Source organism: Tyto alba, unplaced genomic scaffold, assembly GCF_018691265.1.
Source record: "Tyto alba isolate M040663 unplaced genomic scaffold, T.alba_DEE_v4.0 Super-Scaffold_20000042, whole genome shotgun sequence".
NCBI lineage: Eukaryota > Metazoa > Chordata > Aves > Strigiformes > Tytonidae > Tyto > Tyto alba.
In genome coordinates this window covers 512,754-529,383 of record NW_024881293.1, presented here as the reverse complement: position 1 = coordinate 529,383, position 16,630 = coordinate 512,754, and the positions used below count along the sequence as shown (strand labels likewise).

At 46.5% G+C, this 16,630-nt stretch overlaps 1 protein-coding gene across 6 annotated transcripts in view; it reads left to right on the top strand.

Moving 5' to 3' along the window:
• ZBTB40 (zinc finger and BTB domain containing 40) overlaps positions 1–16,630 on the top strand; it is a 47,510-nt gene that overhangs the window by 22,165 nt on the left and 8,715 nt on the right. For 3 of the 6 annotated variants that reach the window (XM_042794300.1, XM_042794301.1, XM_042794298.1), the window contains exons 7-17: positions 1,011–1,203; positions 4,098–4,234; positions 4,684–4,873; positions 5,937–6,070; positions 7,010–7,178; positions 12,753–13,160; positions 13,653–13,859; positions 14,667–14,831; positions 15,274–15,491; positions 16,066–16,228; positions 16,484–16,570. In XM_042794300.1, coding sequence (XP_042650234.1) covers positions 1,011–1,203; positions 4,098–4,234; positions 4,684–4,873; positions 5,937–6,070; positions 7,010–7,178; positions 12,753–13,160; positions 13,653–13,859; positions 14,667–14,831; positions 15,274–15,491; positions 16,066–16,228; positions 16,484–16,570 — 2,071 coding nt within the window. The remainder of the gene's footprint in view (positions 1–1,010; positions 1,204–4,097; positions 4,235–4,683; positions 4,874–5,936; positions 6,071–7,009; positions 7,179–12,752; positions 13,161–13,652; positions 13,860–14,666; positions 14,832–15,273; positions 15,492–16,065; positions 16,229–16,483; positions 16,571–16,630) is intronic. The other 3 variants (XM_042794302.1, XM_042794299.1, XR_006165485.1) reach the window with 2 other exon arrangements.

The following is a 16,630-nucleotide window of genomic DNA, read 5'->3' as shown; positions in this document are numbered from 1 at the left end:
AAAGCTGTTTTGCGAGAGGAGCTGCCTTATTTAGACAAGTGAAATGAAGACTGAGAGGGAATGTGATCGTGCTTTTACAAAGAAATTGGAGAGGAAGGGTAGGGTAAACACCTCAGAGAGTTTAGAAGGCTTTTTAAGCTGAAAGATAATGTTGGCACATGAACAAATGGGTATACACTGGCCATGAATAAATTTAAGTTGAAAATTAGAAGAATCAACAGGGGAATGAGACTGTGGAAGAGCTTTCCAACCAGGGGAAAGGGAGCAAAAATGTAACTAGTTTTAGGACAGATCTTAATAATTTTATTCATGGGACCATGTAGTGTAGTGCTAATGACAGCAGGAAGCTGGGCTGGTGACCTGCAGAGTTTCTGCCAGCCCAATATTTCAAAAGCTTAGGAACACAGTGTTTGCAGAGGGGAGGTTAACCTGTATTTGTCAGCTGGCTTTCCCTTGTAGGAGCCTTGTAGGTATTATACTGGCATACTAGAGCTTTTCCAAGCTACAGGGATTGCATCTCACATAAGAGATGTTTCATATGGCCTTGTCATAGAAATAATCACTCCATTAATAGGATGCCTATTTAAATAATAAGAGCCTTTTATTTTTTCTGTCCATCTCTGTCTTTTGATGACAAGCAGAAAAATTGGGGAGACAAGGGAAAAGAGATTGCCAATTTAAAAAGCATTTTCTAAAAGCATTTAATGAAATATTGTTTTGAACCTTGTCTGTAAGTCTATATTTGTTTACTTTGATTAAATGTTTTTTGCTCGTCAGCCACTTCCAAGAGGTAGACTTGGTGGAAGAACCTATCAGGGTGGTTTTCAAAGTGACACATCACTAGCATACCATAACACCTCCTAGTTAATCAAATTAGTGGAAGCAATGGATATGGATTTATTGCAGTACTGTGTACTGTGATACTGTTTCTATTTCTCTCATCTCTGTTCAAATCCAAGAGTTTGCAGGCAGCTCTCACAAACAGGTTCTTGGCTCTTTCTTTGTTGCAGGTAGTTTTGGATTGCTGTGAAAACAGATCTCAGAGGGAAGCCATGGACAACCTGCTCAGGAAGGTGGATGAAGAGAAAACCCTGAAAGCGGAAAGTTTGGTCAAGCTTCTGGGGGCTGTGAAAGCATCATTCCCTGGTCTCCACCTTCTGCTAGAAAACTTGGTGACAACAGCAAACGTCTCAGATGCCAAAGGTATGGGTATACTAAACTTCAGAGCCTGGGGGCTGGGGCTCAGATCAGAGAATTGCAGGGAAGTTTGGATGCTTGTCTGCACTGCAGCATGCTTTTATAATCTTACTCTCACGTAAGGGAATGAAATGGCCATTTTATTCAAACAAAAATGGTCTTGGAGCAATGAGGTAGGAGCACTATGCCAGCAAGAAGGCCCCTGCTTTGCATTGAAAGGAGTAGTGTTGGTCAGAAGCCTGTTGGGTTCCTTCCTTGAGTTTGACACTGACAGGGTAGAAAACAGGATATCATCTGTGGAAAACAGGAGAACTGTTCCCTCCAGTGTCAAGTTACTTTTTGGATTTGAGTCACTTAAAAGCAGCAGCAGCATGTGTCTCCATAATAAATAGAACAATTTTCACATAATAAATGCTTCATAGGTGACGACATCTTTACCAAACTCTGGTCCATTGGTGACTTTAACTTATGGTACTTGCTGTCTTTGAAAGCAAATACCTAAAACTTCCCCAAAGTCGTAGATGTCTTGACATTAAATACAGACAATGTCTTACTTGGCTGCAGTCTTTGTGAATTCCTTGTGATTGAGGGAGATTGGGGAAAATTTAGTTGGGCTGTGCTCCTGTCCTTGATCCAGGTAGCATTTCTGCACAACATGGTCCCTTAAGTCATGGTCTCTTGTGTGGAGCAGACTGCGCTGATGGGAGTCCCACACTTAGTGTGCCCATTAGACATCATTATCTTGGATGGCTAGTCCCCTCCTCCCTTTTGTTTTGGTGGGGTTTTATTGTTTGTTGCCTGCCTATGGTGGTTCAGGGTCTCATGAGTCCTCATCTTTTGACTGGTGGCACAACCTTCCAAATTTGGGTGGGTTTAGGCACATCCCAGAGCAGTTCTGATAGAGAGGCAAATTTCACCAGCTCTGAAGTCACATAAAAATTAAAAACTAAATTAACATGCAGTGAAATGTAAATGAGTGTTTAATAGAAAGCAAAACTGTGCTCATAATGCTGATAATTTCCTGGGTAGCAAACATTCCCGACAGGCAGTTTGCTTTGTCATTTGTTAAGCACGATTGCTTTCTTGAAACACCAGACTCCCAACATGGTTAATTATCTAGTGGTAATACCCATTCCAAGGAGGAGCATTCCTTAATTACAGAGAGCTGAATCTCCTCAAATTGCAGATTGAACAAACAGAAGCACAGATATTTCTTATCGTGGAAGTGAAGAGGGAGCGAATTACTTGAGCCACTGACAGCAGCCTTTGATGTCCTGTGCTATCCTGCTGACAGAAAGGAGGATGTCTTGTACAGTGGTGCAGGGCACGCTCTGTTATGGAGCTCACCTTGGTATGGCTTGGAGAGTGCATTCATAACAACTAAAATTTGTGTAACAAAATCAGAAACATTCTGATGGGAGAAGGAGGAAAATATTTTTATTTGTAAATCATCCTCTGATCCATGTGGGGCACATCCAAGTCATACCTAAACCCTGTGGAGCTCAAGTGCTTACTGAGGTTCCCTTAGCTTTGCCAGGGAGTAGACTCATGTATCCAAGAAGTCTTTGTCCAGGGAGTTTTTTTATATTAGCTCAAAATCTTCTGTTGATTATTCCCACAGCCTGCCATTGCATCTTCACCATCCTGGAGAGCTTTCTCTTCCTACCTGGCACTGTATGTATTCTGGGTCCCAGAAACTGTATTTGCTTTTCACCAAGCTGTGTGTATTTAGCTGCCTGTCTCACAAGTAGTTCTGTGCAAATAATGAATATAGATTCTGTTTGGTACTGAACCAAAATGATTAAAAGACCTAGGCACACAAACAAAAACCACACACAGATGTCTTGGATGAATTGCAGCTTTTTGTTTTGGTTTCTCCTACGAAAGTATAACTATGCATCTTTTCCAATTTAGTAGCTCATTTTCAGATTCATCTATTTGGCAATTTTCAGTTTTATTTATCAACTGATCTGGTGACAAGTGCAATCATATATTACTTTTGATAGACAGTATACTTTGCCCAAGTCTCTTTGTTATCCTGAATAAATACTCTTCCTCTTTACTGAATTAGTTCATTGTGTCCTGATACTAGGGTGTTCTTTAAAGGATTGTGGTGTTACTCTGAAGTCATAATTTCTCAGATTCATCAAGGCAAACCTCAGCAGACCCAGCTTGGAATTAGATGTGGGAGCTGGAAGGAATAAGGTTAAAGTTGCATTTTTTTGGTGTTAGAGAGAGAAGAGGGTGTTACTGCTGCTTTGCAATTGCAAGTCTGGCTTGTGTTCCCCTAACACTTTCACCAAGGACAACTCAGCCTGTTAAGTTCTTGATTACCTTGGACCATCTGGGTGTTTGTAAACTGCTAGTATGTTTGATAGTCATACATTGCTGAAGATGGAGCATGTCGCAGAGCTCCTTCTCTGTGGAGTGGATCAAAGACTCTCACTTACAGACTCTCACTTACCTCTTTCAATGAAACTACAATTAAGAGTCAGTAACAGGGTCTCTCTGATTCCAGGACATCAGAAGAGGCTGATGTTGTCTTCACAGACAAAGCCACATGTTTACCTGCTGAACGTAGCTGAAAACTGAGACTTTCTTCTTCTTCTGGGCTCAGACCAGGACTGAGACTTGAAAGGCATTTGGGTGCCAGAGATCTATTTCTATAGACATATACGAGCAGAGAACATTCTGTGTTATCTTTGAGTTGTCGAAGTTTTGATTTGTCTTGTTCATCCTCTGCTTGAAGGTGAATTCAGGTGTACTGAATGTAAGACCCTGAGCATTAGTGACCCAGGGAGACTGGCTGCTTTGGGTTTTTTTGGTCTTCCCTACCTCTGAAACACTTTTGGAAGGTGCTGCAAGCTGAACTCTTCTTATTTTCATTCACTTGCATTCAGCCAAATGGAGCCCAGAGGATTATGGAGCCAAACTGTTGAGACAGTACCGAGAAAACTTGGTGGAGCTCCTCACAGACAACCAGATGCTGCTGCAGGGCATCTCTGCTGCACAGAGCCTGGCTCCTGCTGAGAGAGAGGTAAGTGGTCTCCTGCAAGTGTGCAAGCAGATACTGAGCTGTATTCCTCATCTGGGATACCTATGAGGTCCCGAGGACTTAATTTACTACCTGTCATGGCTTGGTGTGGGGCAGTCCTCCAGCAGGACTTGGTTTAATGATTCCTTAGTATCCCATAGTGGGAGTGAAGCAGATAACATATATGAAGCTGAAGGTTGGCAAGTAAGAGTGGCTGATTTGGGCACTGAGGAGAGATGCTCAGCTTTGGAGCGAGATGAGGAAGTGGCTGATGTCTTTGAGTGAAGGTTTGGGCTTCCAGGTCACCACTTGAGTTGTACTGTGAGCCAGGTCTTCAACAGGGTAGGAACAAGAGAAAACTGGGTCTAGGGTGAGCCATGGTCATATCTAAGCATGATGCAGGGCAGATGGATGGGATCCCTTATTACTGCCTTGCTGTGGGTCTTTCCAAGGTGATGGAGCAGGTTGTAAAGTGTGAGGCCGGCGGTTTCGCCTCCCTTGTGTCGGCAGCGCTGGAGGAGCAGTCTTTGTCGGTTTCTGCTGTTTGGCAGCTGCTGCTGGCTGTGCGGGAACCTGCACCACTGAACCTGCTCATGGAGGAGATCCGGAAACAACCCGGTGCAGACTTTTTCTTCCAAGCAGGTAATGGCCTTGGTGTCCTCCCACACTCTCCCCGAGCTTTTCCCACTGTTGGCAGGAGCTGCTTTCTCACTCCTCACCCTCTCCCAGGCTGGGAACCTCTTTTCTTCCAGTGGGTCTCAACACCCATGTCCTCGGTGAAACTGTTGATCAGCTGGAAAAGCACTTCAGTCTACAAACACGTCTGCTTTGCTTGTGACTCCATGCCTTCAGGTTTTGTAATGAGCAAACCTTTTGAGAGCTGGCCACTGTCCTGCACTAATAACCATCTGGAGGCCCATCAGACTGAAAACACAGGTTTAATTGGAGGTCTGTGTGCAGCCACCATCCTGTCCTCCTCAGAGTCTCAGCCTCCAGCTTTGAATTTTTCTACTTCAAGACCTAAACTCTGCTTTTTGCCCAAAATTGTCAAAATCTCATGCATATGTGCGGAGCGCTTGGGCTGGTGGTCTTGTGGGGCAGGAGAGGAAGGTTGTGCAGAGCCCGGCTGTGTGTGCTGGCCCTGTGGGCACATAGCTGGGGTTTGCCTGCCTCCAGTCAGATGCCTGTGGTGTAGCTGCCTCCATCTGAACTCCTCTCCTGCATCCCTTCCGTGCTCAGCCTGGAGACAACAGCACTTGTGGTGCATGGGACATCAGGCTGCTTGTTACATGGCTGTCCCCAGATGAGGCAAATTTTTCCTAGAAACACCTGTTTCTGCAAAAGACAGAATGGGATGGCTATCATTGGGGGACAGAAGAAATCCTGAGTCTTTGGAGAACCACGCCTACCTTTTGAAATTGTCAGTGTCCCTTTCAGCAAGAAAACTTATCTTCTCACCCAAAGTTGAACAAGCAGTGAGAAGTGAGATCTGCTAGGGTTTTATGCTGGATGTCACTGCTGCAATTACTGGAACCAAAGCTTGCTTGTAGGTGTTTGTTGTTTCCTGTGCCCTAAACAAGTCACTCCAGCTGTTAACAGCTCTGCTTCAGGAATGGGCTAGACAGAGCTAAGCAAAGCTAAGGCCTTCAGGTCCTCCTTGGGCTTCGTGTTTTTAAATACCTTTACTTTTTATTTTCATCTTCAGTGGCCACCAGTGAGAGCACAGCCATTGAGATCATCCTGCGGCACAGCAAGCTGATCTCAGAGGCTATCCAGCAGAGAGCAGACCTGGAAGGCTTGGCTCCAGGGGAGGCAGGACTCACAGAAGCAGTAAAAGAGGTATGAGGGGCTGCTCTTGGAGCTGGCATGGTTCAGGGCTCAAAGGGTGGACAGGCTCTAGTGTGCACTGAAATCAAGGGATATTACTTTAGTTGGGGAAGCCATCCAAAGTTGGAGGTACCCCTCTGCTGAAGTGAGAGTGTGTTGAGTGTTTTATATAAATGCAGGAGTTTTTAGGTAAAAGAAATTGCCAGTGATATTCTCAGTGAAAATGTGGGTATTTAAACACAGCAAAACTGTTTCAGCTCTGCAAGGCTGCTGAAGTCCTAGAGAAAGCAGAGCTGCCGCGGAGTGGGTTTCCATTTGCATTGGCTGTTCCAGGACACATGAAAATGAAATGCTCCTAGAAAATGCACTGAAGATGCCATGATTGTGTAGCATCCCAGACTGCCTTGCTTGTTTTCCCTTTGATGAGGAAGATGGGCCGTATTAGTAAGCAGTCTCAGTTGCTCATTCCTGCTTTGGTTAGCTGCTGCTGGAGATCTGGAAGGGTGAGGTACATCTGGGCATACATAGATCCTTGCCTTGGTTTTCCTTGCAGTGACTGGCTGAAGCAGGTTTGGATTTGGAAGGGAAAGAAGAGCTTAGAGTTGTGTATGAAACACAGGTCTATGAGTTGGGTAAGCTTGTAATGCTGTGTGGCATTGAGGAACCACTCTCTCCATGGAAAGGTGGTTTTAAGTGAGCTAATACAAAACCAGAAATTCTGAGATTTTAATTTGTTGTAACTTTTTTTAATCCTGAAGTTCTCTCAGCTCATGCACATACATCAGTGGAGGGACAAAGACCTGTATGGAAAGGGATTTATTTTTTGGTTTCTCAAAGCAGGTTCCTAGCGGTAGAGATGAAACAAAGATGTGCCCTTACTCCCATACCATCCCGACCTTTCACAGCCCAAGATCTCTGTCATGTAATATTTTCTTCTTCTTACTTCGCCAGCTACTGAGTATTTCTGCTCAGAAGGTAAGTTCAGAGGCCTCCCTGAAAGCAGCTCTGAGCACAGCCCAGGAGAAGTCTGTCCCAGCCATCAAGATCTGTGAGCTGCTGTGCAATGTCCATGAGTCCTTCCCAGACCTGCAGCCAGTGATGCAGGAGCTGGGGCATGTGGGTAAGATAAGCACAGGCTTTCATCCTTCTCTGATCTTTTACACATAGTTATGGGAGGCTTGAGCAGTCTGGTAGTGGACCTCAGTGTTCTGGTGGCCTGAGGTCATTTCAAGAACTACTTCTGGCCAGATGTTGGGGTTGTACTTGCAAGAGGATTCACAGGGGTGACCTCTGGATCCAAGCAGTGCAGTGCACATTTCTCCTGCTGGTAAAATACACCATATCAAAGTTTTGTATGTTATGAGCATTGTGGAGACTGTAGCTGACCCTGTACTGGTATTCCTTAACTGCGTTTGCATTTCTCCACCTTGGCCCTTGCTCTGGAGGCATTTAAGTGACTTAGTTCTGTAATTTGTGTATGTATCAGCTTATTTTTCAGAATTATTATCCTTAAACTGTGGGGTTTCTTTGGTTCTTCCTGTACTGTTGGATCTGTATGAATTTGTACTTGTATTACAGTCCCTTGACTTCATATGTGTATGTGTGGATAATTCAGAGGCTGATTGCAGAAAGGTCACATCATAGTTCACTTGTCTTGTGCAAAGATGACCGTGACGGTGCAGTTTGTAGTCCCATACTATTTTCTGAGTTAATTTTCTTATACTGCCTTAATTTGGTCTTGCTATATATACACTTTACATGGCAAATGATCCCCTGGGAGGGTCCCACAGCAGTAGGGGAATGCTACATACTGTACTGGTTTGGCAAAGGTATGAACAAAACATATGCAGATAGCAATTTGGTGAACTCTGGAAACAAATGCATAGCAATAACTGTGTGAGACCCTTCCCAGAGCTGTGGGATGCTTTCCAACTGAGCCGAATTGTATCTCTGCATCTGTCATTTGAAGAGAGAATACTTAACAGAACTTGGTGCTTTAATGAAAAAGATAACAGAGGGCCAGGCAGCTAACTGCAGGTTTACATTCTCTTGAAAAGGATGCAAATGCAACTTGCTTGTTCTGTTTGCTCACATACATTTCTATGGCATCGTGTCTTCCAGCACATCCAGATTCTTTGGGCTGCTGAGTCCACTGGGATGTACACAGTGTGATTTTTATCCGAGCACAGGTGCTGGTTCAGCTCGATCCATCCCTATTTACTTGTGGTGCCAGAGCTGCTTAGCTTACAGTGGAGTGTGGAAATACTAGTAGATTGCTTGGTGGTTAGAGTAAGCAGCCTGTTATTAATGTCTCTTCTCTTTTTTTAGGGGTAGAAGGTTTAATTGCTTTGTCTGAAAATTTGAGTCAGGGCCATGATCGGTCTTTATGAATGAACACAAGCCTTGTGGATTTGACACTTGCCATTGTTTTGTGTTTGACAGTGACAGGAGAAACCAATATTCCCTGTGTGCTGGGAAGGGGCAGGGAGTCATCTGCACCTAGGTTACTCTTCCAACCCTAGGCTTGTTAGCTTGCCTGCATTCTTGAGTACTAGGGAAGTGTTGTTGGGGTGGTAGATGGGACTGGGTGACTGGGAGCAGTGCACATGTAGAAGAAACCAAGGATCTGGATTACTGCTCTAGCTGTAGGGCTCAGGGTGAGAGCACGTGCTCTGCTCCTCTTCCTTGACTCAGGGGCCTTAGTGGTCTCCCTAAAAGATGTCCTACACTGTAGATGCAGTTTTCATGCCCAGTTCAGATCTAGGTCCTCTCTTCTAACTCCACCAAGAGCTGCCACCAATCCAGTAGGCTTTTTCACCTTGTCATGGCTCTGACATGTTCAGCAAGAAAACTTATCTTCTCACCCAAAGTTGAACAAGCAGTGAGAAGTGAGATCTGCTAGGGTTTTATGCTGGATGTCACTGCTGCAATTACTGGAACCAAAGCTTGCTTGTAGGTGTTTGTTGTTTCCTGTGCCCTAAAGAAGTCACTCCAGCTGCCACCAAGAGCTGCCACCAATCCAGTAGGCTTTTTCACCTTGTCATGGCTCTGATGAGGATTTCCAGAGAAAAAGGCAGTTCCTTCTTATCTGCCATTCCTTCTCTGTCTCCTGATGCTGCAGTCACTTGTCTCATTCCCCTTGACCCTATCTGACCATGGGATGTATCAGGGCTGATGCCCTGGTGACTCTAGAGGAGGTAAGCCAACAGCAATTGCATGTGCCTGTGAATGTGCAGCCCACCTTAGCGCCTGGACACCTTGCAGTGCTTACCAGTGAGGGACTTGGGGAGGCAGCTAGATTGCTCTGGCAGTTCCCTGTTTTTCTGGCACCAGTATCAAAGAGAGCAGACTGCTGTTACTAAGTGTCTTTGCAGGGCTTCAAGCCAAGGTTGAGACGAAATCAAGCAAGAAGCAACATCAAAAGCAAAAGCCCTGGAAATATGGTATTTACTTGGCCAAATTCTGTATGAAGTATCCTGAGGAGGATTGCCAGTTACCAGCCCCTTTTTGGCATTCTACAGATCTTTACACCAAACTTCCATATCTTAATTTCCAGGCCAGTCTCCTCAGCTCTGATATCACTGCTTACGAGCCCTAAATGTTGCAGGTGGCTTTATGGATCAATAGCCATGTGGCTCTTGGCATGAGATATGAATGATAACTGCAGGCCTCATGTTTGAGGGGTGTGAGCTTCCACTTGAAATAGAGGAGATCTAACATTTCTGAAGAACATATGTGCTGCATGGAGATGCGTACAGTTTGCATTTCCACTTGAAAGCATCGGGTTTTACATCTCTAACACACACAAAAAAAAAAAAAAAAATTCTGATGCTTAATTTAGATGAGCTGAAGCACTTGGAAAGCACTAGACATTCCTGTGGTGGAAACTGTCTGCATTTGTCCCCATCAGAGTGATGGGTTCGTTTCTTTGGTGGAGGTATGATAATCTGTTGGCTTCTCCTTGGGTCCCTTCTGTAGTCAGAGCACTTGCACTGTTGGCAGCTGGTGCTTGCAAGGAAGAGGTTTGGCTTTTCCAGCTGACTCCATAACCTCCTCTCTAACCAGCTGCTTTCCAGGACTTTGTACTGTCACTTCTTGGGAGATCATGTTTGTCAAGATATGCCTCACTTTAAGATCTCAGCAATGTGTCAAGAACTCCAGCAAAAAGGCTTTTCCTCTGCATACTCCTGTGTTTAAAAAAGACAGATGCTCACTTAGGCCTGATTCAGCCCCTGGAATTGTTTAATTGGAGGGTCTACAGGCAAAATGCTATTCTCCCCTGTAAAAGTTCTGCATTAGATGGCACTGTGTGTGTCAGCAAATGTCAGAATAACCTTCAAGGTGAAAAGGGGGTAGGTGGAATTTCCTTTCAGCCTAAACTGAAGAAGCGAGAGACGGAATGGTCACACACCAAGAGGTCTTCTGCTTCTGGAGTTCTGCAGGGAGGGTAGAGCAGCCGCTAGGATTACAGACTCAGCAGACCACTTAGAAAGAGAACTTGGTGTGAAATATGCCATAATTAACAGCAGGGTTTTTCCTCCAGTGCTGAATGTTTTTGTGACCAGAGTGTGGAAAGTGACACAAAGTTCAGAGTTCCAGTGGGACCCCACAGTTAGGAATTCCTGCCTGGGAACCTTCTGGTGTATGTTTATCATCAGGCTCAGTCTGCTACCAGGAGGCTCAGCCAGGGGCATGACCAAGACATGCTAAGTTACTGCCCCTCAAACTTGATGTGCAATCACTTCTTTGGTCTGGTCTTATTTCTCTTAAGAGCACTCAGGTTCACCTCCAGGCTTCCTGCATCTGCAAGGACAGAAGTTGATTAATGTTCTGGGAGGCATCTTGGCTGCCAAGTGGAAAGGAATTGCTGCCCTGGCAATGTAGTGCCACATGTCCCCTCTTCTGTATAGACAGCAGCCAGCCTATGGTACTTGATGCCATTAAAGAAACCTCCAAGTTCAACAACCTGACACCTGATGTGTCACATCAGCTTTGCATCCTGCAGTTTAGTATGTCTCCCATCCTCCCCTCTCATGGTAGCCAGACTTTGAGAGCTTTTTGAGGGTGTATTCCACCATCAGGCAAGCTTCCTGCTGCCATCCAGGTTGTATATATTACACTGAAATGGGACTACAGGGTGTAGGTACCTAGCCATTGATTTTATGTGATCTGCTTCGGCTTTCTTTCAAAACTGTTCTCTGGGAGTACTAGCATCCCCCTGAAGGTGGAGAGATGTTCCTGGAATCCCTTTATGCATTTCTCCATGAAGGTGGACTGAAGTTGAGAGTTCCTCCTGCCTTTATATCATTACAGTCTTGTGCTGTTATTTAGACTAAAGGTTTGTAATCCTGATCAACATTTTCACAGGCAGGAGGACCATGTCCCAGCTCTTGGTGCACTGGGTTCCGTGGCAAAACTCCATTTCATCTGATTCAGGTTACACCCCTGATGCCATGGCACTTCTTCTAGACATTTCCAATCCTGGCTTCCTTAGTCCTTATATCTTCATCCACACTGATATTGCCCAGCAAGATGACTCTTTCTGACATTCAACATTTCTGGAAGGTTTAAAGATACTTCTTCACTGGGGTCAGGAAAACCGACAGTATTGGTTGTAGGGATGTGAGAAGAGACCTTAAGAGGTGAAAGGTGTGTATTGCTATTATGACAGAGCATGACAAACTGGAAACCAGTCTTCCAGTCTGTTTTTTCTCCCCTGAAAACAGAGTGTTCACAGGCTTGTGGGTCACTACTTGACATCTTAAGATTTCCAAGTCTGTTGGAATATGTCATCTGGTTTCTAGTTGGCTGGAAATCTGGGGCAGTAGTGCTGTGCAGGGAGGACGCTTTGCTGAGCTCTTCCCCTAGTGAGGAAGGCAGAAAACAAGTTTTGCAAGCACAGTCTGAATTTCCTGTGCATTGACAAAGGAGAAGTCTGCACTGGTTTCCATGGCCACACAGTTGCATGGTTCTCATTATAGCAAAGAAGCCAAATATATCTGTTTGTATTTTGATTTCTTCCATATATACATTCCCTGTGGGTCTTTCCTGTAGATTGAGATCCTAGGTGAATTTTCCAGCTTGTGCTTTTTGGGATGGTGGTGTTACAGGGACTCAGAAAAGCATTAGACTTCGTAAGAAATGAATGTAATGAGCGATTTAAAATACCTCAGGGCCTTAACTAGAAGACTCAAAAGGATCGTAGCAAGATTATCTGTTCCCTTTCAGAGAGTTTTCATTTGGGAAGTGTTCCTGAGATTTCTTGTAATTAGTGGCTGGATATCCACTCTCAATGGCAGACTTAGACAGTATCATACCTTAGGCTCAGATCTTCAAACATGTAAGCACAGACGTAACTTCACGCGTCTAAGCAGGCGACAGATGCTTGGAAGCAACAGTTGTTCCTGTTTAAGGAGCAAGCTCTTTGAAAAATTTGGCCCTGGCTCTTGCCAACTCATCCAGCCCCTGATATGTGTGGGTGGAGAAATTCAGGGACCACTCTTTCATGCATTGTACCATATATGGCCACAGCCACTTTTGGGCAGGGCCACGTGTCACCGTTGTGATAGGATAGTGTGTCCAATGTGTGTCTGTTACCGCTGTGCAGAGAAAACTCTGTAGGAGCATGGGAGACTGAGGCGCGGGTGCCCAGTCTTACTGGTCACCACTGAAACAGGAATTGCATTTTCCTTAGGTCTCTTGACTGAGGGAAGTGGGGAGAAACTTGGCATCAGGAAGTGGAAGGTGAACAGTGAATCCCAAGTTGAAGCTCTGGACAAAGATGAGGACAAGGCAGGAGGTTCCAGTGCCAAGGAACTGAAGGAACCCCAAGAAAAAGCTGCTTCCAAGAAGAGTTTTGTCTGCAAAGCCTGTGATAAGAACTTCCACTTCTACTGCCGCCTGAAGGTGCACATGAAACGTTGTCGGGTGGCCAGAGAAAAGCAGATCCAGTGTAAGGAGTGCAGCGAGGTCAAGTCAACGAAGAAGGAGCTGGAGAAGCATCAGCTGGAGGTCCATGGCGTGGCAGGGGTGGCCAAGAAGAAGAAGAAGCGGCTCCCTGTGGCGTGCGACATCTGTGGCCGAGAGTTTGCTCACGCCTCAGGTAGGGTTGGTGGGAGCAGGGTGGGAGAAGGGGTGTTTGGACAGAAGTCTGGAAAATAGTCTGAAAACTCCTCCTCCTCCCTGCAGTTCTGCAAGCACCATGTGTGAGAAACGCAGCTCAGCTCATTTCTCCTGCCCCACTAAGCACAACCACTTTCTGATTAGTTCTTCCCTAATTGGTTTTCCACACGGCTCATCAAAGAAAATTGGGGCTACTGTCAAATTTAAAAGCCTCCAAAAATAACCAAGCTGTTCCAATTCTGTGGCTGGTTTAGCAGAGTGAGTAAGAGGAGTTGAGTCTCTTTGCCTGCCCTGTGGTAGCTCGTGATATCGTGGTAGACCTCCAGGCTGGAAAACACTGGTGGACCTCCAGTGTCACAGGTGGGCTGGTGGACTCCCAAACTGGGTGGAGTGGTGCCTCTTCATCAGGGTCAGGCAGGGCTGGCTCTGAGTCCCACCAATGCCACCTCGGTGTCCTGCCTGCCTTCCCCAGGGATGCAGTACCACAAGCTGACAGAGCACTTCGATGAGAAGCCCTTCTCCTGCGAGGAGTGTGGGGCCAAGTTCGCAGCCAACTCCACGCTGAAGAACCACGTGCGGCTGCACACGGGGGACCGGCCCTTCATGTGCAAGCATTGCCTGATGACCTTCATGCAGGCCTCGGCCCTCGCCTACCACACCAAAAAGAAACATGCTGAGGGTGAGCCTTCCCCACGGGAGCCTGGCCATGGGCTTAGCTTGCTCCATCCACCCCTTTGTGCCCTGTTCCTTTATCTGCCTCCTGGCTGCTTCCCCATCCTTTGGGAGAGCCCTGGGCAGCAGGCTTCTCCCAGACCTCCTTCACACACATAGTTTTGCCTGCCATTCCCCACTCTGCCTTTCCACTATCCCCTTCTCCATGTCCTCTGATTAGCTACTCATTTAGCAGTTTGCTCTCCACTAAGGGGATCTTCCTCTTCACCTGCCTTCTTTTGCTCCTGAGTAGCTCCTTTCTGTCCCCTCACGTTTAGACTCCCGCGATGCGTCCTTCTCCCTCTGGTTAACCTGATTTCTCCTGTCCCTCCCTGTGGCTGAATTTCACATTTTACTTACCAGTGCTTCTCCTGCCCCTGCACTCAGCCCTGTGTACTACTGGGGCTTAGACATGCCTCCACCAGCTCTCATGGGTACAGAGGATGCATCACTGTGTTTTTAATAAATACGTTCAGGTGTATTTCCCACCGTTGCACGAGCGTGATACAGTTGGACAGTTAATTTTTAACACGAGACACATCAAGGTGTAGTACCTCTAGATACTTGAGAACTGTAGTAATTTAATACTCCCTGTGCAGGCGTGGTTTTCTCCAGCACCTCTAGGACCTTTTTGACCCTGTACTGAGACACTCTGGCTACCCCAGGAAAGCCTGTTCACTTTACAGTCTCTTCCCTCTCCCTTTGAAATTCGGCATAGTCCAGACAGAGCTCCTGTCCTGTTAGGTGCAGGCTCTCACCCTGGGTGTCACTGCAGGGAAGATGTATGCCTGCCAGTACTGCGACGCCGTGTTTGCCCAGTCCATCGAGCTGTCGCGCCACGTCCGGACCCACACGGGGGACAAGCCATACGTCTGCCGGGAATGTGGGAAAGGCTTTCGCCAGGCCAACGGGCTCTCCATCCACCTCCGGACCTTCCACAGTGAGTGTGGGCAGCTGCCTCCCTGTCTTGGGCAGCCCAGCCTGTGAGGCACAGCTTCTGCAGGGTTATGGCAGACCCATCTGTGCCAGCGGAGGCTTGTGCGGGTGTTACTGGTGCCTGCAGGCTGGCTTGTGGTGGGATTGCACCCTCCCAGGTAAAACAAGACTCTTTAGTGGTTTGATGCTATGAGTAGGGTTATCCCAAAGAAAATGGCAGGGGTGGCTTCCAGCAAACTGCAGGCTGCTGGGAACCTACTACGGGAAGCTGTAGGTGAGCAGGAGCAACCATATCTGTATGCAGAGCCAAAACTCCAGTGATAGTTTTTGTCTGGGAAGTAACAACCATTTCTTTCCTCCCTGTGTGAATTCCCCTCTTAATTTTTTTTTTTTTTTTTGCCCTTGATTCCTTTTCCCCCTGTGGTTTTTGTTGCATTTCTGGGTAGCAGACATCGAAGATCCCTATGACTGCAAGAAGTGCCGGATGAGCTTTGCTACCCTGCAGGAGCACCGCAAGCATGTCCACGAAGCCCACTCCCGGGAGTTCCACCCCTGCCCCACCTGCGCTAAAGTCTTCAGCGCCCCATCACTCCTGGAGCGCCACATGGTGACCCACATCAGAGGAAAGCCCTTTAGCTGTGAGATCTGTGACAAAGCTTACCAGGTGAGCTGGTGCAGCAGGGTTTGGTCACACGTGACAGAGGTTGGCATCGCCCACTTCTGCACCAGTATTGTCTCATCTGGCCATGCACAATGATTGTAGCAGTTTGTGGTCAGCAGAGGGAGAAAATTGCACAGAGGAGTCAGAGTCCATAGTGAAAAGGCAGATCTATGGAGAGAGATGGGCCATGTCTGCAGAGAGCTACCTACTGCCCATCTGGACCCTTACAAATCTCTTTCACCTAAGCTTCTAGCTCCCAAGAAGTGTAGGAATAAAAATTCTCATGTTGCAAATGGCATGCCTCTGTGGGAGTGTGTGGGAGCACATCCCTACAAGGGAACAGAAATTCAATGCCAAAAGGGGACTTGCATCAAGCGAGTCAGCAGTGTTTAGCTCTTTGTGGGCAACAGAGAGACAGAAGTGAGGTGTTAGCTCTTGTCCTGTGGGAGGATGAGCAGATTTTGTACCTGCTGAGCACAATCCTACTGTTCCTGTTGCTTTCCCCACAATTTCTTGCTGTCCTGATGCCCCTGGAACAGCTTTGAATTGTAACCATGATTTGATCCTATCATTGCAGCAGTTGTCAGGGTTATGGTATCACAACCGGACCCACCACCCTGATGTCTTTGCAGCTCAGAACCACCGCTCCTCCAAGTTCTCTTCCCTGCAGTGCAGCTCCTGTGACAAAACCTTCTCCAGCACTGCTGCTCACCGAAAGCATGTCAAGGCAGAGCACACAGGTAACAGCCCATTCGTTACCTGCAAATCACACTAGGTTCTTTATATCCTGTAGCAGTGTCTTCTGACAGGTCTCATCTCAGTATCTTGCAGCTCACTTGCTCTTGGCCTCTCCTTTTCCTGCCTTAGCTCCAAAGATGCTCCTCATGTCTGTATGCATGTGTGGTGTTGCTGAAGTATCAACATAGCTTTGGCCTAGAAGATCTCTTGGAGAAGACCTTGGTTACATGATTCTCTGTTCTTGGCCTTGTTTGCAGATGTGAAGTTCCATGAGTGTGAGACATGCAAGGAGCTCTTCCCTACGCTGGCTCTGCTGCAGGTCCACATGAAGTGCAGACACTCAGGTTTGTTACATTTGCTTTTGTTGATGTTACCTTGTGGGCAATGACTGCTCCTCTCAGTGA